At 42.7% G+C, this 25786-nt stretch overlaps 3 protein-coding genes across 11 annotated transcripts in view; 2 read left to right on the top strand and 1 right to left on the bottom strand.

The window, feature by feature from the left end:
- Nucleotides 1-25786, bottom strand: part of nf1a (neurofibromin 1a) — a 54676-nt gene that overhangs the window by 15498 nt on the left and 13392 nt on the right. For 7 of the 9 annotated variants that reach the window (XR_004776888.1, XR_004776889.1, XM_035534018.1 and 4 more), the window contains 18 exons: nt 25302-25441; nt 24743-24865; nt 24472-24555; nt 24210-24326; nt 23756-23937; nt 23323-23534; nt 23072-23233; nt 22873-22976; nt 22503-22638; nt 20946-21008; nt 18957-19115; nt 18745-18842; nt 18061-18207; nt 17490-17636; nt 16850-16960; nt 1265-1697; nt 711-1051; nt 119-321 (listed from right to left, as the gene is read on the bottom strand). Coding sequence is in view for 7 of the 9 variants with exons in the window: in XM_035534018.1 (XP_035389911.1) it covers nt 119-321; nt 711-1051; nt 1265-1697; nt 16850-16960; nt 17490-17636; nt 18061-18207; nt 18745-18842; nt 18957-19115; nt 20946-21008; nt 22503-22638; nt 22873-22976; nt 23072-23233; nt 23323-23534; nt 23756-23937; nt 24210-24326; nt 24472-24555; nt 24743-24865; nt 25302-25441 (2962 nt within the window). In the remaining 2 variants the exon portion in view is untranslated. The remainder of the gene's footprint in view (nt 1-118; nt 322-710; nt 1052-1264; nt 1698-16849; nt 16961-17489; nt 17637-18060; nt 18208-18744; nt 18843-18956; nt 19116-20945; nt 21009-22502; nt 22639-22872; nt 22977-23071; nt 23234-23322; nt 23535-23755; nt 23938-24209; nt 24327-24471; nt 24556-24742; nt 24866-25301; nt 25442-25786) is intronic. The other 2 variants (XM_035534021.1, XM_035534025.1) reach the window with 1 other exon arrangement.
- LOC113584517 (protein EVI2B) lies at nt 4692-8036 on the top strand. The gene is made up of 2 exons (XM_027021473.2): nt 4692-4825; nt 5272-8036. The coding sequence occupies exons 1-2, from the start codon at nt 4814-4816 to the stop codon at nt 7198-7200; spliced, it is 1941 nt and encodes a 646-aa protein (XP_026877274.2). The 5' UTR covers nt 4692-4813; the 3' UTR covers nt 7201-8036.
- omgb (oligodendrocyte myelin glycoprotein b) lies at nt 11039-15461 on the top strand. Its single transcript, XM_027021474.2, has 2 exons — nt 11039-11306; nt 12556-15461. Exons 1-2 carry the CDS (start codon nt 11293-11295, stop codon nt 13730-13732), a joined length of 1191 nt encoding a protein of 396 aa, XP_026877275.2. The 5' UTR covers nt 11039-11292; the 3' UTR covers nt 13733-15461.

Below are 25786 nucleotides of genomic sequence, written 5' to 3'. Positions count from 1 at the left end.
TTGAGGTCGAGTGTGTCAGACTTTCAGGGTGAGAATGTGTCGGTTTGTGTATGACAAATGTATGCATGTGTGTTTGAGTATGAATGTGTTGTGAATTTGGCATGTGTTTAGCACTGACTTGACTTGCTGAATCCAGAGATGCATTCTTCCAGAAACTCCAGGGTGAGATGGGGTTCATTGGCTGCTAGAGTCTTACTGATGGACACGATAAACAGTGTGTTGTTGGCAGGGATGCATAAACCAGATGTCTCAAGGAGCTGTCCTTCAATCTTGAGGTTAAAGGTGCAAGTTAAGGCGCACAGCAGGTTGTATGCGGCAGACCTGGTGATGGCACCAAAACATTTTGTTATGCCAAGATCATCACCATCAGTGTCATGTATGAAGAGGTCTCTAGAAATGGTAGTTTACTGTGTAAACTGTAAAGAAATATTAAACTAAAGATGTCACAGGTTCTTGGGTCTCAAGTTATCTAATTTTTCCACTGTCCCAAAGATGGCAAGGTCAAGTGCTCCCCAGCTGAACTAAAGACACAAGAACACTATCAGCATTTCTAATCAGCTCAAAACAAAGACAGAAGCCTGCTAATAATAGATCTATTGTTACAATAAGAGCTGCAAGATGCATTGGACCATTCATCCCTGACTATCAAAGACCAAGCTCCAGGGAACGGTTGCCTTCAACCTTTCGCACTGACCACAGTTGCCTCTCACCTCAGGCTGGGGTCAGAGCTGCCCAGGTTGAGGAGGGCGATGTTGAGCAGGGTGCCGGGCACGTCTTTGGGCCTGATCTTAGTGTGCTGGGGGATGGAGTCGGGCTGCGAGAGCTCCCAGCGCGTGCGGATGTGGATGATGGACTGCACTATGGCGTCACACTCCTGGTGCATGAAGGTGAGGGGTGTGCCCTGGTTGGCGATGGTCAGCGTAAACTGGTTCTCATCCACGAGGCAGATCTCCTCAATCTCAGATGCGTAGTAGATGTCGTTGAGGAAAACAGACTGGCCCAGGACGCGGGTGCGGTCAGCAGATGTCACCTGCACAGCTGTGGAGCCCACCTGGATGGAAAAACGCAAGGACAGTTGGCAAGAGATATTCAAAAGCTTTCAGCCCTCAAATGTTCACAGCTATACATTGCGAAATCAAGTTTATATTTAGTCACCATTTGGAAAGATATCTTCAAACAGTAATTGGCATCGCTTTAAAATGGCAAGATTGAATAAGCCTGACATTAGGAGTGCTTTTTCTCCACATCATCTATGGATCAGTACCTTGATGGACACTTTGGTGTCCTTGTGCGCCAGCTTCAGTGCAGTATGGAAAACTTTGAGGTCCTCCTCCAGGGTCAGGGTTGCTGCAGGAAGCTTCTGCTGCTCGGGCTCCACATGTTCAGCGAGACGTGCTGGCGAGTCGATGAATACCAGCTTCTTACTCCCCTTGAGTCCAGTTAGCAGACGTTCATGGTATTTGGTGTATTCCCGCACCCAGGTGTTGCAGTTGTAGATGAAGACTGCAGCCACATTCTCATAGGCGAAATTTGGAAAAACCACAAACCACTTGGAGAGAAAGTCTGTTTTGAAGCGGTTGCTAGGTCCAACATGTGTGAGGTCCACTACTATTTCATAGTGTTTGGCATAGTATGGTTTGAGGGTCAGTAACACATGGTAGATGAGAAGGTCTCCACTGATCTGTCCTGTTTTAAATCTAAAAGAAAAGGGAGCACAAAGTTACTGCAGCCTTGAACCTGCATTCCAAGCAAACTACTGCTATGAGACAGAAACTTAATGTTTTGAGGTTAAAACTGAACAAAATAAAATTTCCAGAAACCACAGCAAAAGCAATTTGGAGTGAAAACCCATAAGTGATTTTGGTTACATAGTTAAGGTAATTATTTAACAAACTCTAGATGACAAATAGCCTTTTCTAATTTACAACATCTACAATTGTGATGTACATTTATTGACATTACATTTAGATCTATATCTAAACTGAAAAGCCCAGGTCTATTTATATTCTACTTTGGTTTTTTTTTTTTTCCACAGCTACAAGCAAGGCCTATTTAAATTTAAGGCCCCCAAATAACTCTACTGAGGTGGCAGGAAGTAACTGCAATTTGAATCTTAGACTGTCTGCATTCAGTTAAGTTAATCAAGCTTTCAATTCACCCCATTCAACAACTCTGCAAAACAGGTAAGCCTTGATTATGCAGATAAGCCTCCAAAAAAAAAATAATAATAATTAAAAAAAAAAAAAAAAATCCCTCCACAACATTTATATAGAATGACTGCAAACTGAATAAACCATGGTAAGAAATTTATAGGGAATAATTCATATACTTAATAATACAGGAGAGGAGAGATGGTGTGGCATCATGCCTTTATGTATTATACACTATTCATATTATACACTACTCATTAATATGCATTATACACGTCATATATTTAGAATTATACAGGAGAGGAGAGAGTATATCATTATGCCTTTATGCATTATTCAGTATTATGTATGAAAATAAAAATGCTAAAAGTAATTGTCTTAATAGGTCTTCACTCATTTACATAAATTAAATACCTGCCTGTCAATTTCATGATCGATGACATATCAACTTCGAAGTAATGAGACAAAATTACTTAGAATCGGAACGCCACCCTGGCTTGTTTCCAAATGTAAATAAGTTCTTCTTTTTCTGCATTTTATCAGGTATGGAAAACAAGACGTCCTCATTCACTGATGGCTTACAGAATCAAACCCAACTCCCAAGTACTGCGCCCCCTGCTACTGGCTCAGAGATCTGCTTAGACCCTCAGCTAGCCTTCATAGTTGCCACGTCCTCTGGGGGTCTCATCCTCATCCTATTAATATCTACTTTGGTGCTGACCTGCAAGGTCATCATTCTGAAGCGGCAGTACCGCGTCCGGCGCCCAACCCGTAGCAACGTGGATCTGGTGAGCGGGACAGGCTACTGGGGCACCGAAAGAACAGAGGGAGGCATTGTGGGACCATGTGAGACCAACCTCCTTCTGGAGGATGTCAGAACCGAGGGGGAGGATGATGAGGCGCAGGGCAGCGCAGAGAGGGCTGCCCTGCACCAAAGCACCACTGCACATACAGATGCAGAGAATGTGCCAGGTACCATGCAGGTCTCCACCTCCAGAGACTCCTGTATAGATCCTGTGAAGGAACTGGAGAACATGCCACTGGTGGTGTGAGTTAAATTTGTGCTCCTCCTCTATCTAAGATGTGTGCCTAAAGGAAGCGGTTTATGGTTTTAAAGTCTTTTTTTTTTTTTTTTTTTTTTTTATCTCATTTCATTTAATTTCATTTCAGATGATTTTAAAAACTGGGTCGGTCATTTTCTGTATTATATAAGTCTGTACTGAGTGTTACTAAATATTAGGGTAGTAATATGATGCGTGTCTGAGTTATGGCATTTACAGGGACCATAGAACAATTTTTTAAATGTCAGAAATATACTTGTTCTGTAAAAGACTCTTTAAATGAACTCAGCTAATAAAACAGTGTTAGGTCATTCTGGAATCACTAATTCATTGTTTTGAACAGAATTTCTGATTTGGTTTGTTGAAAAAAAAAAATTGCTTTGGTGGTGTCACTATCTTAATATCCCAACTTGTGCAGAGGCAGCTGGGGCATTCCATATTATAAGTAAAATAGATACTGTTAATCAAATAACTTCACTAATGTGAATATTGTGTAAATTCACATTTTTAAGGAAGAATCTAACCTTCATTTAAAATAGATTTATGTAATATTGTAACATTATTGTATATGGATGGATACAATATTTTCTCAGCACAAATAAAATTTATATATTAGTCCTAACCTTTTCTTAAACTCATAATTCTTCTTCTTCTTCTTCATCATTGCATCTTTTGGCATAGCTTGATACATTTTCCAGCCAATTTACCATCAGGCTTCACAGTATACAAAAGTTTAACACGCACACGCACGAACACGCACTTAAATGAAAACCTAAAATTAGATTCCGAGATTTGGCCAAACCCAGAAGGGAAGAATTAACACCAGAAACCCATTTACACACAAAAGGATCAAAGTGAATTTCTCACATAATTAAACTGGTCTCCAACACCAATAGGCACTTTTTTTTTGCTCTTCCCAAATACCAGGCAAGTTGTAAACTGCTCAAACATCTTCCTGTTTGCACATCTAGAGGCTTAAAATGTCTCATCATTGTATTCCACCATGTCAATATAAAACTAAATGCTAATTATGAATAAGCCCTGTAGTTGCTGCATTTTTTGGTAATGAATAAAATGTTAGTGCATCAGAAAAGTACCAAGATGTCTAATGTTAAGTTTCCTATATAGATCCAAAAGTATGAGAGGACAGCTATTCACCTTTAAATGGGGTCTGATTAAAGAAAACAAGTTTTATTAATTAAATCAGATATTAATTTTGATTTGATCTGTATGCACACATGCTACATACAACAACTTTTCCAAAGTCCCCTTGAAAAGTGCTTTTATATACCTGTTCAGTAAATATTTAAATGCATTTTGTCATCTGACTATTTTTACTTGGTCAGTTTGACAAAGAGCTAATGCGTACGTATTTCAAATTCTGATCAGTGGGGGGGGGGCAAACAGCAGTTTCACAGCTCTCATTTCCTGTCAGTCAAACTTGCAAGTTCCGTATTCAGCAAACCCAGTGCCTCTCCCTTTTCGACAGGTTTGAGGGGCAATGCAGTTGTAACAGTGTGAATGGATTTAATCAGCGATTCTGATAATTAAATAAGTATTAATTAAAGAAGAATGTTTTAGACTTCATAAGTAAAGTCGTCTATGTCAAGACTGGTGAGTAAAAATTTATGACATTATAGGCTATTTCACAGAAATATGTCGTCATGATCATAAAGAAGACTGGATTCTGATGTGATTGAACTATCTGTATGTAACCGCTAAGCTTGCCAAGATGAGCTGTTTAACCATACATCACTCATTTCCATTTTTGGATTTTCAGTTCTGCTTTGTTTACATACATATTATATTATATACACACACACACACCTCTCCAACATTACAAAAAGGTTCAGTTTTGGCACAGATTGCTAAAGAAGGGGTATTTAGTTTGTTATATTAGGAAAACAACTGTGGAACATTTCACAATACAGTTGCTGCAACTTTCTATAAAGAGCAAGAACAATACTAGAAGGAATTAATGTTGTTCAAAGATGAATGACAAATACAGATAATTACTAAACAGATCACAGACAACTTACAAGAGTACTGTTTCTTTCCAGGACAAAATCACCTATGAAGAGCACATTATGAAGACAATTTTTAGCACAGTTTTGTTAGTTCTGGTCCTTCCATGGAAACTAAATGGTGATATAACCCTCAGCCCAAATGCCTTCAACCAGGATGAAGGAACTTCTGAAAGTCACAAATTTTCTTCAATAACTGAAGGATCTACCACTGTCCTACAAGTTCAAGATGAATATACCACTTTAACCACAGATCCCCATATAAAATACCCAAATGCTTTAGATGGAACTTCGGTGGAGATTAGCCATGGTGGTGCACTTCCTATTAATTCAACCACAGTAGAAGCCATCTTCCTACTAAATAGCTCCACAAAGACCAAAGGCTCTTCCACTGCCACAGAAAAAAAGGGTATGAAAACTCGACATAAAATAGCCATAAGAGATATAGCTACAAACGCAGAGACCGACATTTCTCCCTCTAAGCAAGACTCAGATAAACATGCTACAGAGTCTACAACTCAAAATGCCATCTCCTCTTCTAAATTACCCTCAGAATTCATTTCAGTTATGACCCATGCAAAGGGCCAAACCACCATAGAAAGATTCTCTACAGAAAAAAGCAGATCATCTTCACATTTGTTCTCTCAGGGCCCCTTAGGAGGAAGGATGAAAGAGAACCTTCTTCAACATAACCAAACTAAATCAAAGGAGACTACAAAGGAAGCCAGCAGAATGCTGGTCAAGCATCAAATATTGCACACACTGCCTCAAATCCATACAAATTCCACTGACACAAAAGGCCCAACAAAAAGCCCTTCAGAAGTTGTCACAAAAGAAGTAGAAAAGGTGCTGGTGCATCCTCTGACAATAATACAGACTACAGAGCATTCTTCAGAGAACCAAGAAAACGAAGGAATCAAAGCTACTACTTTAGCCAGAAATCATTCAGATGTGATGTCGCTTGATAACAGTGCCCAAACATATAACCCCGCTCGTATCAGTTCTTCCAAAATGGGAGTCACATTACCACAAACTCACCCCACAAATCAGACAGCACCTTCCTCTGGTCTTATTTCTACTGTTAACACAGAGATCCTCACTACTACCGCAACCAATAATGAAATAACTACCGGCAAACAAGACACTGGCGGTATGACTAGAGAAGGAAAGACTTCCACCACTCAACCAGGAAAGACACATGCGACCAAGCCAAAGGAAGGGAATATAATGCAGCCCACCAAAGCAGAGACCTCAAAACCTCCAGGAACACAAAACGAAGGGGAGGCCAGGACAAAGCAGGGAAGACACAAAGGAAGCAAAAGTAATCCAGGACCCATAGTGGCGAGCGTGATCACCGGAGTTCTGGTTCTTATGCTCATAATGATTGTGATGATCTTGGTAAGGAATCATCGCAGGAAGAAAAAGCAAATTATTAATTCTGACTGGGCCGGTCCCTCGCCATTCCTTGAAGGTAGTATAGAGCCCAACCTGCCGAGTGAGCCGTTCCACCAAAATAAGTCCAAAAGGATCTCCCTACATTCATTTCTGCCGCAGCAGCTGTCCAATCGGCTCGCGATGCTGCCGGAGGATAACCTCCACATGGTGGACGTTTCAGGAGGTTGTACATTTGGCAGAAATGTGGAAGACGATGTCCTAGCAGAAGCTGGCAAAGCAGAAATGGAAAAAGAACAGATCCAGACGCACCACACAGATCAAAGTCAACCCGCTGCGTCCCCTCCATCAGACATCTCCGCTGCTGAAACGGCGAACACACCCACTGTTCCTGCCATCAGTCTGAGCATCCAACAAACGCCTCACTCTGATGAAACCATTCCATTTACACCCTTGGGGAACACTACTGTTGCTCCACCTCATTTTGAAGATGTAGATCTTGATCGTGCTTTGGAACCAACTGCTGAATCTGAAACACTTCCTACACCACCACCACCCCCACAAAGTCAGTAACCTGAAGAAAACACTTATCCACTGGCAACCACTGATGAGAAGAGAAAACCACCAAGAAGAAAAATGAAAGGCCTTTTATCCAGAACTGGTGTCAGCCATTATTAACCTGAACAACTGTCAGCTAGTTCGTTAACAATATCCCTTTTATGTTCAGCAGTAATCAACCACTCTGCATCATTAAGACAAATATTTGATATTTAATTATTTGTTGCTACAACAAACGCCTCCCCCCCCCCCATTTAGACTGCTGTTGTAAGCAGAACATATGAAAAATACACAAGCTATCAGAAACTTGAAAATATTTTGAATATTAACCGTGTATACTTTGCATTTATACACAGAATTTGCTCACTAGATATAGTTAGATGATGGACTTGCAGCACTGAAATGCTCCTTTATAACTAAACCGATATTGGAAAGAGTGAGTGCAGACTAGTTTAGTCTCTCTCGCTCAACAATGAGAAAGGTTGCAATTTTCCAGCTGAGAGGGTACATAAGAATGAGAGTAGTGTGTGTGTGTATAAACGAGAGAGGGAAAAAACCACACACACACACACACACACACACACACACCTCTCATTCTTATGTATGTAATGAGCACAGCTTCTGAGCAAGTTACTGCATTACACCCTGCTTTTCCCAGCAGCCAAGCTCGCGATGAAACAGTCAGCTCAGCAACTTCTGGTCCTGTAAGCATATCTTTCTGGCTTTACCTAATTTTGTTAATCCTATTAAGAGGTTTATGTCCTTTATTTTTAAACAAAAAGCATAACTGTCTGAATTGAATATTAATATGTTTTATATCTGCTACTGAATAAATATCTGCCCACAATATACAGCTGTAGCTATTCCTAATATTGCATTCTTCTGGGCTGAACTCCTTTAATTCCTGGGATATATTTGAGGCACTCGTCCACCTTAGAGGTCCCAGCCCCAACTGCCCACATCACTACTGGGACAACCTAGTCCCAGTTCTACTCCACTTCTTGTAGTTCCTCCTATTAGGACTTAGTGGACAATTAGGACTTTCTGGTTCATATACCTTGCATACATGTTCCTGTATATGATCCCTGCCAGGACTTTGGGACAGAGGATCCATCTGATTTGTAAGTAAAAAGCTTCTGAAGTTCTAGAAGGTGAAGCCAGCTTATGTTATGTTTCAATCAAAACATGAGGGGTCTGAGGATCCAAGAGTGTAGATCAGTTCTTTTTCTTTAAGTTCCCAAACTTAATTGCTACCATAACGACATCTGGTTGCAAACAGTTACATCATTAATGCAGTGCCCATTAGAATTAAAATGCCTTTCTACTGCAAATGACAAATTCTTAATTGTGATTGTCAAAATCTGTCCCAAAAGTGATCAGCAAGCTTTCTCTTGGTCTCTCGAATGTATAAATATGCACACACACACACACACACACACACACACGGGGGGAAAAAAAAAGACAACAGGATTTGAAAAAATAAAAATAAATCTAATAAAAACACAACAACCCTCTCCAGTCCTGTTTCCACTATATTTATATAAGCATTAGTTTTGTAAAGGTGCTTTTTTTTTTCCACACAAATACATTAGTGAAGAACTGACATGTAACGAAACTAGGAAATGCCACAGCTGAGAGCCAAATATGGATATGAACCACAAGTCTATTTTCTGTGGTTCCACTTGTTCTTGAATTTATATAAAAAAACCAAAACCCCACACAAATAAAAGATTGCATTGCACAAGGGCAGCCATGTACTTAAGAAATACTGAGTGAGTTAATAGCCAATGGCGGTTTCATTAGCTGCCAATGCACCACCAGAAAGCAAAAAAAAAAACTGCAGATTTTTTAAAAAAAATTTGCGTTTGTCACAGGTTACTGTGGACCATTTGTTTGCCGCGACTTCACATTACCGAGGAACAAGGCTTGTTTGGTCTCGCAGGGCTGTTGTGTTGCTAGGCAGCCCTTCGCACATCTGCTGGTGCTGCCACAGGGATTTGCTGCACTGTTGTACAATGTCTCACTGGTGCATCATCGGACTGCAGTTCATCATCATTCGCAGTGCAGAGGGGGAAACCAGAGAGGCTGCCTGACCAAAACATGCTGCTGTGTTATATGCATGTTTCTTGTCAAAACAGAGAACAAACTACAACAAATAGGCTTGCTGACAGCCCGACGAGTCCTCTTTAGCAATCACTCCTGGACTAATGTTGGCAAAGGGCACTAAATGGGGACATTTCGCAATGAACTGTGCACAAGTTCATAAAAAGAAATCAGATTACCACCATAGTTAACAGTGACCAAAAAGCTTAAACACTGATGTTTTGAAAAATATTTGACATTAAAACAGCCTGATTACTCCAAACACCTTGAGCTCAAATGACCTGCTCCACCTTTTTGAAATATCCAATTTTTTTAAATATCATTGCATTTTTAAAAGTACACCAACAGAAAATCAACCAATGAGCAAACTGTGACCTCCAACAGTGAATATTTGTGTGCATACAGAAACTTCATGTTGAAAAAGACTTATGCAGAATACCACTGGAGGCACACAGTGTTTAGAATAGACATGGAATCCTCTGCATATGCATGAGCACACATACAAACTGGGGAATGTGAAGGGACAGGAAGAAAGAGAGAGTGAGTGCATGAGCAAGTGTCTGTCTGTGTGTATGTCTGAGCATTTGTGTTCCTGTTTACTGAATGGAAGGAAAGAAATGTGATTGTAATCTGCGAAAGAACAAGCCCTAAGGGCTTGCTTCATGTTACGGTCAGAACAGAAGTTGGACAATATCAGACTTCCATGTCTGTGCTAAAACTAAGGCATAGCTGTCTCTCCAGCCACCATCCCTATGAGGCTTCAAAATGAGCTGCTCAGCATCCGTCACAGCTCGTGTTCAGTGAGCTAACCTCCCATTAAAACCCAATTATTCAAAGAAACACTGAGCCGAAGAATATAAAAGGACTCATTTTAATTGTGAGTACCCCTAGCACGAAAGCACCCCCCCCCCCATCAATTGTCACATTTCTTTTCTTGACTACACACAGAATGAGCCATAATCCATCTGATCTGAGAGGGTGGAGGAAGGGAAAAGCTACAATGACATGATCACACTAGGGGGTGCATTACAGCACGTATTAAGCACCCAACACAAAGTGGCAGAATGAGGCTAGCGCCGAACACGGCGGTGAGCCATGTGTGCTGTCGACACCTGCTGCTTCAGTGAGAGAACAACTGGCACAAAATACTGGCATGACAGAAATGGGCAGGCAGGCAAGGCAGAGGAGCTCTATGCTAAAATGGTACCAAGGTGCAGTGTGGTCAGGGTTAACTTACTGTGGGTATCATGGGTGTACAAGAACATACCATGATACCACAACACATTCATACACTACTACAGTCAACTGGAGAGAAAATGCAAGTCTGTGTGTGTGTGTGTGTGGTGGGGGAGAGTGTGCAAAGGGAAAGGGGTTTCATTGAGTGTGTGGATGCTGATTATAAAAGACTGTAGTCAGCAGTGCACCCTGTCAGCAGCAGTAGGAGCTGTCTCTATGCTACATTTCTCTCCCCTCCCCTCTGTCGCCTGGTCCCTCCCCCTTTGCCCACTTCAGGACAGCTTGCAGGCTGGGAGAGCGGGCAGCCTACGGGGCTCGAGCCGTGCAGGGCTCACTCACTCACAGTACCACCACGGCAGGAGACGAGCGCAGCAGCAGATCTGGGCAACACAAGAGACCCGCCCGGTAGCTTGCTACTGGTTACCACAGGAAGTGGGGGTGGGGGGGGGCGTGAGGGGAAGGACTGAGGATGATCGAGGGGGTAATTTGGAGAGAGAGTGAGAGAGAGAGTGAGTGTGAGAGAGAGAGAGAGAGAGAGAGAGAGAGAGAGAGGAGGGGGGGCAGAATGAGCCAAACCAAGGACTGAACCGCCATGCAGAACAGCAGGGAAAAAAAATTTAGTAAAAAAAGGTAGATGCTGAAAATGATCCTCTACTGCTCCAGATAAAAAAGGAGCAAAGGAAGACTGGAGCACAGCAGAGAGAGAGGAGCCAGGAAGACAGGAGGAGGGAGGGCGAGAGCAAGAGAAAGAGACATGCAGACAAACTGATGAAAAAGATGAGGTAAGTCATTTTCAGCATGTAAATCAAAAGCAAATCAGGAGATGGCAGGGTGCAAACATGCTTAGTCAAGTCAGGGCAAGCGTATACAAGACAAGGGCTCCATATTGAGTATGCCATGTTCTCTCTGCAACTATTTCCATCCCTACATACACTATATAGTCCCTTATCTGTTTCACAACTTCCTCTAGAGATTCTCCTACTGACTGCGATGCATGGATTTTGTCTCACTGCTTAGAAAATTGAACTTGACGGCTGGTTATCAACACCTGGTGAATGCATGAAATTTCTAGAATCTCAGTGCGACGTCACAATCTGGACACACACACACACAGAGTGATGTGGCATATCTGCGTGTTATACATTCACCATGCTCAGATGCCCCACTGAGCAGGCAGCTAATGAGGGATGAGGGAGAGGAGAGGACAGAGGAGCCGGCATGCAGGCTAAACGCTCTGGTCCAACACCTCACTGCAGCAGCAGCTGTAGCTGCAGCACAATAGCAGCTTCTGGCATTGGCTCAAACTCGGCCAAGCGAGGGATAAGAACGACGGGCTGGCTCCGCTCACCTCTCCGTGTGCCAGCCCCGCAGGACAGCGCAGCAACTCCGTACGGAACTCATCGCCCAGAACGTCCTTGAGACTTCGTGATGAGAATAAAATATTTGACGAGCGCGTCAGCAGCGGAGTGATGCTTCCTATTCGAGGGCAAACTTTTCAGGAACAGCTCATTTGCAATTAGACCTAAATCAAGTTACTGAGTTGCTCGAGGTCATTTGTGTGGCCGAACTATGTAAATTTTACTACATGGCCCAAAGCCAGGTATCATGTGGATTATGTCTGTTGAACTAGCCAGTGCTGCTCATCGGTGGAAATGGTTGGTAGAGTTGTGGTGAATTAGCATCCATAAGACTGCAGGGGGAGTTATCAGAGGCAGCCAGATTGGGAGCCCACGTGGTTGATGTCCCCAATACTGTCCTGCAGGGTTAAGCTAATAAACATTATACACTTTGATTCAGGCCATGGGAGTCTGTTACATAAGAAATGGAATCATGGCGTACATATGAAGTTTACATAGCAAGTGATGCAGCCCATAGTAAACTATATTCTAATGGGGAAGCTTTTTAGCTTGGATATTAAGATCATTCTCAGCCATAAACAAAACTAAGAAACCCACTCATGGCATATTAACTAACAAACAAACAAACCTGCAGTGCTGTAACCAATGCAATTCCTACCCTTCTATTTTCCAGGACGGCTAACGTGATGCCCGTGGCTACGCTGGCCAGCCTGATGCTGCTACTTCTGCTGCTTTCTGTAGTGGCTGTGCTGGCAATCTGCCCCCCAATGTGCTCCTGTGGCAAGGGTCATCGGGTGGTGGATTGCTCCACCCACGGTCTCAGCCTCCTGCCCGACAGCCTGCAGCACAACATCCATTCCCTCAATTTGTCCCACAACCGGCTGCAGAACTTAGATGGCCTCCTCGGCCGCTTCGCCCATCTAAGGACACTGGACATCTCTCACAACCACCTCCGCCACCTGCCCGTCGGCCTGCCTCGGGCACTGTGGGACATCAATGCATCAGCCAACCACATACGTCAGCTGGAGAAGAATGACACTGCTTACCACTGGAACCTGCAGTCCCTGGACTTATCCAACAACCAGCTGGAGCGTGTGGTCTTCATCAACAACACCCTGCCCAGTCTGAGAGCGCTCAACCTCAGCCACAACAAGTTCTGGACCGTGCCCACCAACATGCCCCACAAACTTGAGGTGGTGGACCTCTCCCACAACTTCCTACTGCAGATCCTACCTGGTTCGCTGGACCGCATGTCCCAGCTCGCTCGCTTTTACCTGCACGCGAACCGCTTCACGTCACTGAGCGAGACTGTGTTCAACCGACTGGAAGCCCTGCAGCTCCTCACGCTCGGAGACAACCCATGGGCATGCGAGGAAGAGGAAAACATCACCAACCTGCTGAACTGGGTGCAGCGGACCTCGGCCAAAGTGCTGGGCTGCCCGTGCTACATCAGGTCCACGTGTGGGGAAGCTCACCTGGCCACCGGCAGAACCTGGCACTCGGCCTCTTATACCGAGCCTCCCCTAGGCGCTGATGCTCGTGATGCCAGTCATGATGCCGGTCACCGGCCACCCATGCAGGCGGTCACTGCTGGGTATCTGTCAAAGTCGGCACTGCTCAATTCGCCTCACGACCGCAGTTTGGGGAACGCCTCGGGGGCAGGAGAGATCACCAAGCATGGAGGATTATTGACATCCACCCCCAACAGCCCCTTGACGAGCACAACCTGGAGCACCAAGAAGGCGGGAACTGGCAAAATTCGCAGCACAAGTGTCCCAACACACACATGCAGCCCTCACAGTGTCACGTTAAGCTTTTTGGGTGCAGCGGTCATCCTTAGCGCCTTTTGACTTCATCATAATCCTACAACAAGGACCACAAATTAGCCATTGGTCTGGATTTAAGACAAAAAGAAGGCCACACTGAAACTTAACGAATGTCAAAGGAGGGTCTTAACTCCTTAGTTTTAACCGTTTGAATGTGACTATGGGTATTCTCTACGGTATATATTCTCTGTATGCTTCAAACAAATTGACCAACTGACAAAATGTAGTTGAGTACTGAATGGTTATTGTGCATACTCGTATATACACAAGTAACAAACCACAAACAATAGCTTCTTGGTGTGAAAATTATGTTATGCTTGTCCATTGACAGAAACTGTTAATTTCAACTGTATGCACTTGAAAAATCTGTATTATTAGTATCCTTTAATTTTCATAGAAAATGAAATTTAAGATCACGTGACAGCAGTAACAGCGTTAACACCGGAGCAACATTTAAACAGCAGAATAAAAAAAGAGACCACATGTCAGCTGTTAAGACCCTTGAAGTTATGCTGAGCTCAACACAGTTAATAGAAACAAGGGAGGCAGTCAATGACCTTCATTACAGACAACTGTGGCATGTCTGTAGCGCTGTCGCCTGTGCTTGGCCAGGCAGTAAAACAACACAGTAAATAAGACCCAGGTGCTTTCTAATGAACCATTCCTGGCTGGGCCCTCACTCACTCCAAAAGTCATCAGGGCTGGACAGCCATTCCCTCTTGGTGTTGTGACCGAATGAAGCCTGACCCTCCTATTTACTCCCATGTGTCTGGCGGCATCATAAAAACGACAAGGGCATTTAGCACCGGGCCATGATTCTGTAGGAGTGGATCACTGTTCTATGACCAGATGCCAATTTTCTTAGTGTTTTACTATAAAATAGTAGCAGGTACACTGCACAATGATAGCAAAAAGGGAAAATTAATAGCCATCCTTGAGCTGAAGAAAAGGCTCTTTTAAACAAATAGCACAGCAAGGTGTGCTGCTGGAGATCAGGAGGAGAGAAATGACAAGTGCATCATGTTTTGCTCTTATGACCAAATCAATCCTTCACTTGTGACAGCAGAGATGGGTATAACCATGCAGAGGGACCAGTGAGACCGCCAAGCTTGACAATTTAACCAAATCATTAATCTCAAGACTCAAGAATCACATCAAACATGGCTAGTGTATACATTTCAGCAAACTATCCAATAAAGGACATGCAGGAAGTGCATTTTAATCAATATTCCAGCACTAAACCTCACAAAGGAAACATTTCTAAGCATTCACAGTCATCTAAAATTATTTAGCAATGTATATTTATCAAATGCTTGGTTTTAGAGGTTTTTTAAAAGTTTATTTCAAGAATGCTTTTAGAAACTATATACCGACAATGCACTGACAAGAGTAGACCGAATAATTGTATTTTATATTGACACCAGAAAAAGAATGAAAATGTTTGAATACATCTTAGTTTACCTGGGATTCCTATACTGCTCAACACTCCAGTTAAGGGGCAGTGACATTTCAGCACATCCTCACAGTCAATGAACAATGAGTTTCATTCAGTCCAAGCAAATATGGATGTCATACAGAGTCAGTTCAGCCTCATCGCCAAACACATTTATTATATGATTCAATAGGCCACACCTACAGAAGTTGATTCTGTGATTAAGGAGTTGAACAACCATAGGCCTACAGTCAACTAAGGCTACTCCACTAGCCATCAGGATAGGTTTTAAGTGACTAGTTATGTTTGTGCAAGTGTATTAAAAATACATAATCAGTGGATGAGATATTGTTAAACCATCTTTATGCTCAGTTGTATACAACTTGAATCAAATGAATGTTTCTTGAATCAAAAACTGCCCTGTCAAGGTCCAAGCGAGGGTTATTTTTGTACTCCTTTTAACTCTAAAACCAATAATTGGACAAGCAACTTCAAACCAATTTTAAATGACCATGAATGGTGACCATGATTTTTTTGAGGTTTATCGTATTAGGTTTAGTATTCCATTAATGCCAACTGCACAGGCAGAGCAAATTCTGAGCAGTTTTTTTTGTGCAACAGAATTTCAAAATTGACACATAGTAATATAAAAATATAAGGCAGTTTAACACAAACGATCACCGAAATGCAGATGCTATTCTAATCCATTTAGTCAATCTTTACTGTTTTGTCTTTGGCATGTAAAATAAGACCTACATAGCTTGGGAAACACAACAATCCCACAGTTAATGGCTGCACTATTGACAAGCATGCACCTCACTGCTGCTAGGAACATCTGCCAACAAATGATTAAGCCAGACATTGGTTTACAATTCAAACAAGTCTTAAATTAATGTGCCAGTACATTTTGTATTTATAACCTTTCTCCAGTGAACTACATTTTGCTTCTACTGTCCATGAAGTATTACTTTTGAGGTCTAGATGAAATAGGCAACAAAATTCCAAAATTCACTTGCTCTTGTGCAACCACCGTCATGAAGACTAGTGGCAAGTGGCTTCTGTTTATCTATGTTATAGAGCTGAAAAAAAAATGCTTTAGCGGTTTGTAGCCTCCAGAATTTGTGGAAAGAACTCCTGATGAAGGGAAAAAAAAAAATTTGTAACCTAAATCATTTTAAAAGTTGGTGTTGCTAATGGAATCACTCAAATCTCTGTTACAGTCTTGAGCCACCAAACGTTTCTTCCAAAAGAAATTAATTTAGGTCATAAAATAAATGCATACCTTAAAGCTTATGCAAATTAAATTATTCTAAGTAAGCATGAATGTGGCTTTAAAAACTTTGCCAAAACACACACTAAAAAAAAAAAATGTTGATGAATGTGCATGCCCATATACAGGCACTTTTGTGATAACAGTAAAGATTACAAAAATATAATTATTTTATTATAGATATATGTTGTAAAATATACTGATTCATTACATGGCTCACATTGCTTTTGAGACATTACTTTTTGTGTACCCACTGATTACAGTTGACAAACCATTTTAACTTCTACAAATGATAAAACAAAAACACACAGTATAACAGGTGAAGCACTGAACAAGGCCGATGTTTTAAAAAGAAAGGGCATTTACCTCCAAGTTGTATTTCAGTACTGCATTAAGTCGATATCCCATTCAACAGAGAAACAAAAACAAAAGCACTTACCTGCGAGCTATGTAATAGAAGACAGGATTCCCATTCTTAGACGTTCCTGCCTGGTAAAAGATGTTCAGCGTCTTTAGAGCTTTAAATTCCTCTTTTTCATGGACTTGGTGCCTGAAGATAATAAAATATCACAATAAAATAATTTTAAGGCCCTAACGTTCTCTAATATTAAACAATGGACGATTGTAAAGGCCCAATGTCTGCTCTCTTATCAAAGCACCATGAAAACGCCCCTCAATGCTTTAATAGGGAAAAAATACAGGTAGAAAAGTGGATGTATTGTACAAGAAAGAACATTCAGAGAGAAAATGTAAAAGTAATAATCAGAGACCTTGCAAAGAATTGTATTCTTTGTGCATTCTTTAATGTCTGTTTAATGGGACCAGCACAATAGCAACATGCATCTTATCTCTAATAATAACAAGTCTGTGCCTAAATTATGTCTAAAAGGTACAAAAACAAACTAACAAATAGAACCATCTGAAAGGTTTCCGGTTTATTTTTAGTGCATTTGCATAATCTGTACAAAAAAACCTTGAAGCATGAGAGCGACAACTACCACAGCATTTCCACCTGATGAATTCTTTATTACTCTATAGAACTTGTATAACTGGCCCCAGATAAAAGAACAGGGAAGCACCTGGTCATGAACTCCTCAAACTTCGAGCTGGTGAGGTTGTGACTTGACCAGTGAGTGTCAGCTACAGGTTTGTGTTCAGGTGGTCCAAGGTAGGCCAGCAGGGTAGCCATCTTATCAAATGGTCTCCTACCAACAGCTTTGTGGTCCCTGTGCAACACAAGTCATGTCTCTGATTACAATGGGACATAACTTCCAAGCAGTCAAGTCATAGTGAGGAACAGAGCAAGTCCTACAATAAACAGAAGCACAATAGTTCTGATGGGCAGACAAGTTTGTCACATCAAGAAAACGTGATCTGAAACTTTAAAACCGAAGTGTGGTGTAGGAGACTAAATACATACACATATTTAACAAACATGTTTACTTAAAGCAGTAATTCGCAGCAAGTGTCAATCTTTCAAGGGAAGTGCAAGTGCGATGGTGCAAAGGAACAAGAAGAAAAGTTCGAGACCAGAGGTCTTCAGCTTCCTCCAAGCTGAATAAGACAAAACTTCAAACTCCACTTTTACGAGGATGTCCATGCTGGTGCCTTTTATTTATAACCCACAGCCATTGCACTGCAAAGGCTTACCTGTTGCCAGAGAGGTAAAGGCCGATGCGCTCCTGGTTGTTCCACAGCAGGCGGTGCAGAGCTAGCACGTTGCCATCACTGATGAAGGACAAGCTGTGGTTGACCGAATCGCTGGGCGGTGAATCAGACGCGATGTCCAGGAAGAATCTGCACAAGAGCAATGAGCAACTCCAAATCCTTGCTGAAAAAGTAAACTACATTTTAAGAAATGGCAGGAGGCTGCAAAATATTCCCCTCAACTCAAATGTAATCAGCCAAGATGCCTAAATTAGTACAAATTTCTTAGGTTGCTTAGATTTTAGTATGCATTTAGTTATTATTTTAATAGCTATAACATTAAATAAACATATATTAAAATATAAATATTATTAATTATAGGATTTAGGAGGCTCATGTAGTTAAAAGATTATGTCCACCAAACGGCATTTCTTGCGAAAGTCATGCAGAAATAACGTACTTGATCTCAAGCCATGCCTAGTCAAATAATTTCAAATATACATTTTATTAAATTCTCTGTGAAAAATCGACAAATGTTGTAACGATAACAGTAGTATTTGCCACTTTGCCTCTCTTGTTGGCTGTTAAGAAGCAAAATTTGGACACTAAAATTGGATGCTAAAAAAAAAACTATTCCTTTAACACAACCATAAAATACTGACGAACCATGATAAAAGTGTCACATACCTCCTTGCGGCATCAAAGTTGCTTTTCACAAAATCATTAAAAGGCCTCATGTGCTCCTCCTTAGTAAAGAGTACATGATTGGCAATACTCTGGAGAATCTAAGACACAATAAACAATATTTAGACCAATTTCCACATACGTATATACAAATATCTAGTATTCTAAAAAGGAGGCACAATTATGCGTCTTAGGCAGCTGGTTAAGTCCCACACCTTGGACATGAGTTTGAGGCCGCGTTCGATGCGAGGAGGGGGCTTCTTGTCCAGGATGCCTGCCTCGTACGGCGACACGATGGCCGGGTTGATGAAGCGCAGGAACATGGCGCTGCCCACGGCGCCGATGCTGTTCTGGGGGAAGCGCTGGCTCACCACCTGCGCAAAGACATGGGCGGAGGCAAGGGAAGGCAGGGCAGGAATGGAGTGGGTGGGGTGCACAGTGATGGGGACAGAAAGATTCATGAAAAAAGATGTTCAGATGAACCCCACCAAAAATAATAATAGATTAAAAACACACACACTCGCACACATTCTTCGGAAGCCATGCCAGCATATTTAAATTGAAGGTTAGATGGACAGATTGACATTTGGCAATACAGACAGTGGGCTCACAGTGCTTGGAGATGGGTGGGAGCTGGAGCTGTGAATGGGATGTAGGGGATTACTCTGAACCTGTGTGAAGAGGTTCACACAGTCTGCCGTAAAGAGCCAAACATAACAAAATACTCTGTTCATCTCCACTGCATTGCATCATGGGAACATGCAAGCAGATATGATCATCTCAACCACCTCACAATGACCAGCACAAGCATGTGCATGCACACCCCTTCAAGAGGCTTCATTTCCAAAATACTAGTTTCACTATATTAAACACATTAACAAAAACTACAAACAAAAGATCAAGAAAAGGAAACGAGAAAGAAAACAACATTTGATTCAGGGTTGTGTGATATGTAGACCACAAAGCTATGATTTATGATTCAAATCCTTTAGAAAGAACTCAACTGATATTTCCTCAAATGACTTGATCCCTGGTAAAACTGCAGCAACACTAGAGCCACTGAAGAGTTTTAAGTAAAGCTCTTACAACTTCACCATACCCTACCTCCTCAGAACACTAGAACCTGGAATTTAACATTCCTGTGAATTTTTCTGCAGTTTGCCAAGGTTTAGTTCATCAATCTTTCACTTACTAACAAAGATTTACCTCTTACAATATCTGAATATCCAAATATGCCTTTAATCAAATGAAAAAGTGTCAAGTACATTAGATGATACTGATCATTTTGGATGCAGCAGTGCAGAGAAGCACAGATATCACAAAGTGACCATTTACAAACAGTAAATGTGGAGTGGATGGATGAATACATACATACATACATACATACAGGAGAAAGCCAAACATGTTTAACACGTGTACTTTAAGCATATTCAACACACCCACACAGCACATGCACTGGTGTATGAGGACTCATGAAAGAACTGCTCCAGCCTCACGTTTACCAGTACAGCCAAACTTTGTTCACATTGCACAACAAGTACAAGGTCAATACCCAGTTTGACTGGGTGATAAATACACCCCCCCCCCACACACACACACACACGCCATAAGAAGGTTAAAGTCAAATTCAACCAAAGCACTACAGAATATACCCTCACCTAATGTAGAATTCTAACAAATTTATAGTTCTCTCGAGGCAGTGGTTGAATTTGGCTACTAGTCGTCTTCCAGTGTGCAAAAAACGTCCATGGCAGAGGAGGACCCTCCTCCGTTATGGAGAACTCAGTCATAAGTAAACCTCACCTGTATCGCAGCGATACAGGTGAATGGAAAAGCCTGTCCAGACCCACAGGTCCCGCACTAGCCAGCCCTCGCCTGGCCATTCACCCAGACCATAGGGAGGGGGGTTAGAGAGGGGGGGGCCCCGAGCTGGTGACCCATGGGGCTACAGTGTTCCAGTTATGGCCACTGCAGAGTTAGTAAGTGGTTAGTAAGGCCATTTTGTAAACAGAATCGTGCGTGGACTTGCTTATGAACATGTTTTGAGGAAAAAAGAGGGGGAAAAAAAAAATAAAAAAATTAAAAATCAAGAGGAGCTAAGTAAACTTTTTTTAAAAATGTAAAAAATAAAAAAAAAATAAAAAAATGTAAAAAACAAAACCCAAAAATGGTGGCGAAGAAAAATAAAGTTGTGGGAGACTTACGGCTTTTTTGTTTTCCTTTTTGTCTTTAACAGTGGCTTTATTCAGTAGGGAGTGGCACGTAGCCTACAGGGCAGAGATGGGCACAGAGAGGTCACAGCAGCACACGCACACAGCCATGAAGCACGGACGCACCCCCCCCCCCCCCCGCCCATCAACACACCCAACTGCAGAAGAGTTCAGAGTTTTAGGGTTGTGAACCACAAACAAGTTATGCTGCAAGGATGTGACTGTTGACTCCAAAGTACAGTGGCTACTTACCAGCTACTGTAAAATAGGCTGCAAGCTGTTCTCTATCATGGTACAATACGAGCGAAGACAAATACAAGCACAGGTGTGGAATTCAGGTTGTGCTGAGGACGAAACGGTGAGAATCTGGCTGAAAGCAAAGCGTATGAAGAGAGCCCTGCGCAGTGGGAGGACAAGTGAAATGACACCACATACTGAGTGCATGTCTTAGAAGAGGACAGGGGGTTGCCTATAGAGACAGCCACACAGAGTAAACATAAACGAAGCAAGCAAGAGGTGTTGGGGACTGGGCCAGTCCCTTCCCCTCACAAAAGCTTGCTTTTAGAGTACACAGACAGACACACACAGGAGAAAGAGAGAGAAAGAGATGCACAGACACACATGTGCATGGAAACGAAGCAAGCAGTAAGTGCTGACAGAGACACACATGCACAAACAGACAAAGACAGACACACGCATAAACACACTGGTGCACTTCAGGCTTTGTGAGAGAACAGTTTATGGCCAGATTACTTCCCTAATTTCAACAAAGCCACACTGCAGATCATATGCAACACTGTCAGTTAACATGTTATTTATCCAATAAATAGAGTCACTACTGCTCAACCTAAATGTCCTCTGCCACAATAACAGAGCTGGTTGCTCACCACAGACACTTTTTGGGCCACTTTCCCAGATATGGATTAATCTTTTTGTACGGAATTGCAGTGTCAATCGTGGGAAATCTTTTTCAGTTTGGCTTAAGGTTAATCTGCTTTTCCAAAAAACTGTCCCATAAGCATTTAAACTGTTCACGCATGATTAAGTGTTTCACAGGCTTTCTCCAGCAATCCATTCGTGCTTTGAATACATGATTTACTTGAGTCTACTGTATTAGTGTAGAAAGCATGATTCACCATACAATAAGATGAGGAAATAGTGAGACATAATGCTTCCTGAGGTTTTAAAACATCTTCAAGATAACAAGGTGGGCATTTATTTCACAGTCATCTCAAAATCGCATTTCTCAGGGCTGGAGAGAGCCAGTAGATGTTAAGGATGACCTGCTGCATGGTGCTCACAGCTTAAAAGCAAAAACCAGATGGAGCAGCGTCTAGCAAGTACCTGCCTGCCCATCAAAGCTCCAAAAGCTCTCAAACGTGCTACCAACAGGACGGAAATAAAAGCCTTAGAAACAGAAAGCATGCGACGCGGATAAAAACAGTGGCAAGGGCAGAGCGCGCCAGTGCTTGGTTCAGTGGTGAGCGTGAGCAGAAGTGTGGTGATGAGACCCAGCAGGTGTGCGGGGACTGAAGGAAGAACAGGGTGCACCTGATACAGGCAGTGGCAAACACTGCGCAGCTGCGGGGGAAATTCACTGGAGGAGCTGATGATGGCCAGGAAGAAGCGGTCCGTGATCTGCAGCAGGTTCCTCTGGTTCTCCTCTAGGTTCTCGGAGGGCTCCAGCCTGCCAAAATTGACTCTTTGTACCAAATAGCTCAAAAAGACTAAATGCAATTTGTCTTATTTTATAAGACATAAAATGTAGAAATATAACCAACCATGGAAGGACGGTTTTGAAGTTTAGCATAAAAATTCCCAAATAGTTTTGTTAATGATTTGTAGGTGTAAAAAGTACCTCTTAAGAGACAGAACACAATACAGGGTTTTATCTGCACAAATAAAATCAGCAGACACATACCTGGTGGGGTCCACCTCGAAACTGATATGCTGCCAATCAGGAGTGGTGATGACCCCTCGCAAGAGTGGCTCAAGAAGCTTCTGGAGATAGGCAGCACCATACACCTGCAACAAACAAGCCATGGAAGAGATCCAGCTCCAGATTTAACTGCACATTAACTTGGAATAGAAATAAATATAAAAGGTAAGATGGTATGGACCTTAAAACAGAAGGTCATGATCTTGCTCGCCAGACTGTTGCCTCTGAATAGGGTCTGCATCGAGTCTGCCAACTCCACCTCTTTGGAGAACATGTTCCATAGTAGTTGGTAGAGCAGATGCCTGGAGTCAAACAGTGTGACCAGCACCCTGGCCAGCTCATCCTGGAGACCACAGACCGACAACCAGTCCAATCAGAGACTTCTGCGGTGTACCCCCCCCAAAAAAAAGCCACCATCTACTGGCTCCTTACCCAATGGGAGCAGGGCACCACATTGGCCAGTGCCATGGCGATGGGCAGCTCTCCCTGGTCACCCATCATGGTGACGAGCTCTACCAGCCTCTCGAAGCGGTCAGCCAGAACCGTCTCGGCCAGGGTGTCGAACTCTGTGCCCTGCTGCAGGATCTTGGTCAGCACTTCCATAAAGGTGGCCCTTGTCTGCAGGTCCTTATGGTATCCCAGCCCTGTGGGCAGGCAAAGAAATGTCACCATGATGCTTCACTGTGTGAAACAAACATTTTTCAAGAGCAAGTTCCTACCATTCATTTGATCAATTACATTTGTAATAATTTGCATATTAAAAACATAAAAAGCTCAAGCCCCTGTTCGCCTGTCGTACGCAGACAGCCCCGAGTGGCTCGCGCTTATGTGACAGTGGCTGTGCATCTGTCCAGGGCATCCTCACCGATGGAGTGCATGAGGCCGCTGTCTACGTTGGCATTCAGCAGGTTGGACATGGCGAGCACGGTGCAGTGGCGCAGGGAGGCGAGGCGGCGCGACATGCCCCGCTTACGCTCACCCACCTGCTGTCCGTCCTCCTCCGCCTCGCTGCAGTCGTTCAGCAGGTTCATGAACAGCGTGAAGTACCTGAGGGTCGGGGACGGGCAAAGGGTTACAGACCGGAGGAAGAGGGGACAGGGAACTGGCTGTGGCTTTTACGAAGCTACGCCAGGATTGGTGGATCTTCATTTTAGAGCTTGCACCATAACTGCTGAGACACACCACAGCAATCAGCATACCATTACTGTATACAGCACAGAGCTTGCAATGTGCTATAAAGAGTCTATAGGGAATATATAACTGGGTAGGGAAGTATAAGCAAAACCAGTGTGAGTGTGTGTGTGCACACGTGATCCTACTTCAGGAAAAGCTGCGACTTTGCCTCCATCAGCTCCACTCCGTCACCCTCTTCCGGCTGAAGGGGCAGGCCAGCCAGCAGAGACACCACCGCTTCCATGCTTGCCTGGTCTAGGTCCCTGCACAGCAAGCAACCCAAAAAGTCTGTGTGTGCGTGCTCGCTCAAGAGAGAAATATAGAGCTCGAGAGTGTGTGTGTGTGTATGAGACAATGTGCAAAAAAAAAAAAACTCATCACAAGGATTCTTAGATTAAGACAACGTACCGTGTGAGATATTTAACATCGTCATCTGCTGCTTGATTGGAGGTCCCCATTACCCAGTCAGTCAGATAATCCACCATTTTATTCCTGAGAGAGGCAAAGCCTTTATGAAGACCTCTAGCTTGCCTCATTACGATGTGTATCTAATCAGCAGTCTTTACAGTCTTATAATCCACTCTTTACGATGGTGAAGAACCTTGGCACGAATAGGATTATTGACAAGATAACAGGGTTTACTGGAGGTGCAGCACTGGGAATTCAGCCGGTCAGTCACCTGAACTTCATCTCCTGGCAGAAGGACAGGTCGTCTCTGCGCTCCATCATCACCTCCACCAGCTGGCAGAGCTTTGTCTTAATCTGGATTGCATGGACACCGTTCCCCAAAATACGCACATACCTACAGAGGCAGTTAGACAGCGAGCTGTTAAATTACACTGCATAAGACGAAACAAGGTGACAACAGGCTATTAACTGACTTGGGCTTCGGGAAATGCCTGTACTACAGGTAACCGTTTCACTAAAATTTACAAGACTTGCATCATCCCTTTGACCGACAGAGACATACAAAGACAGAAACGGTCTGACAGAGTCTGACTGATCAATGGAATTATGAATGATTGTATTTAGTAAAATGAAATGGGAAGTAATCCTGATCAAATACAGATCAGTTCCCTCCAGACTCTACTTGATCATCAACTGGATTCAAGCAGGCATACTCATGCTTTAGACTGGTAGTTGTATGAACACTTCACTTGCATCATTGTGTCACCTGAACTACACAGTATTAAGCTGAGCACCACGAGAAGGCCAGCAAGAGCCTCCAGGAGCCTGACCTGACTAGGTTGAGCATCATGTTCTCGATGCTGGCTTGTCCGAGGTGCTCAGAGCTTCCCTCCGTGTGGCTGTCCAGCAGGTTCTTCATGATGGCAATGGTCTGCTCCACAAAGAGCGTGTTAGTGTCTGTGATGGGCACCTGGAGGAGGAGCACAGTCATGAGATTAGAAATGATGACTGCTTTGCATGGTGAACATCCATTATCACGATTATTAAAAATAAATGTATTTATTTTAAAAAACCTGAAAATGGCAAAATCTTTATAAAATCTTTTTTAAATGATATTGCAGGCTAACATTTAGACAAATCAAGTCACATTGTACTTCAATATCTTGCTGTTGCAACTGCAGCCCCTTGTAGCTAAAACCCCAAATGTAATAAACCAATATACGACACATGACAGCTGTTCAGATCTCTAGCACAAAATAACTACGTGGTACCTAATCACTTGCTAATCTAATGTACGTTTTCCATTCGATCTGGT

The sequence above is a fragment of the Electrophorus electricus genome, chromosome 15 (assembly GCF_013358815.1).
Source record: "Electrophorus electricus isolate fEleEle1 chromosome 15, fEleEle1.pri, whole genome shotgun sequence".
NCBI classification, from domain to species: Eukaryota; Metazoa; Chordata; class Actinopteri; order Gymnotiformes; family Gymnotidae; genus Electrophorus; species Electrophorus electricus.
Note: the sequence above shows the minus strand (reverse complement) of the source record. Positions and strands in the feature narration are given on the sequence as shown.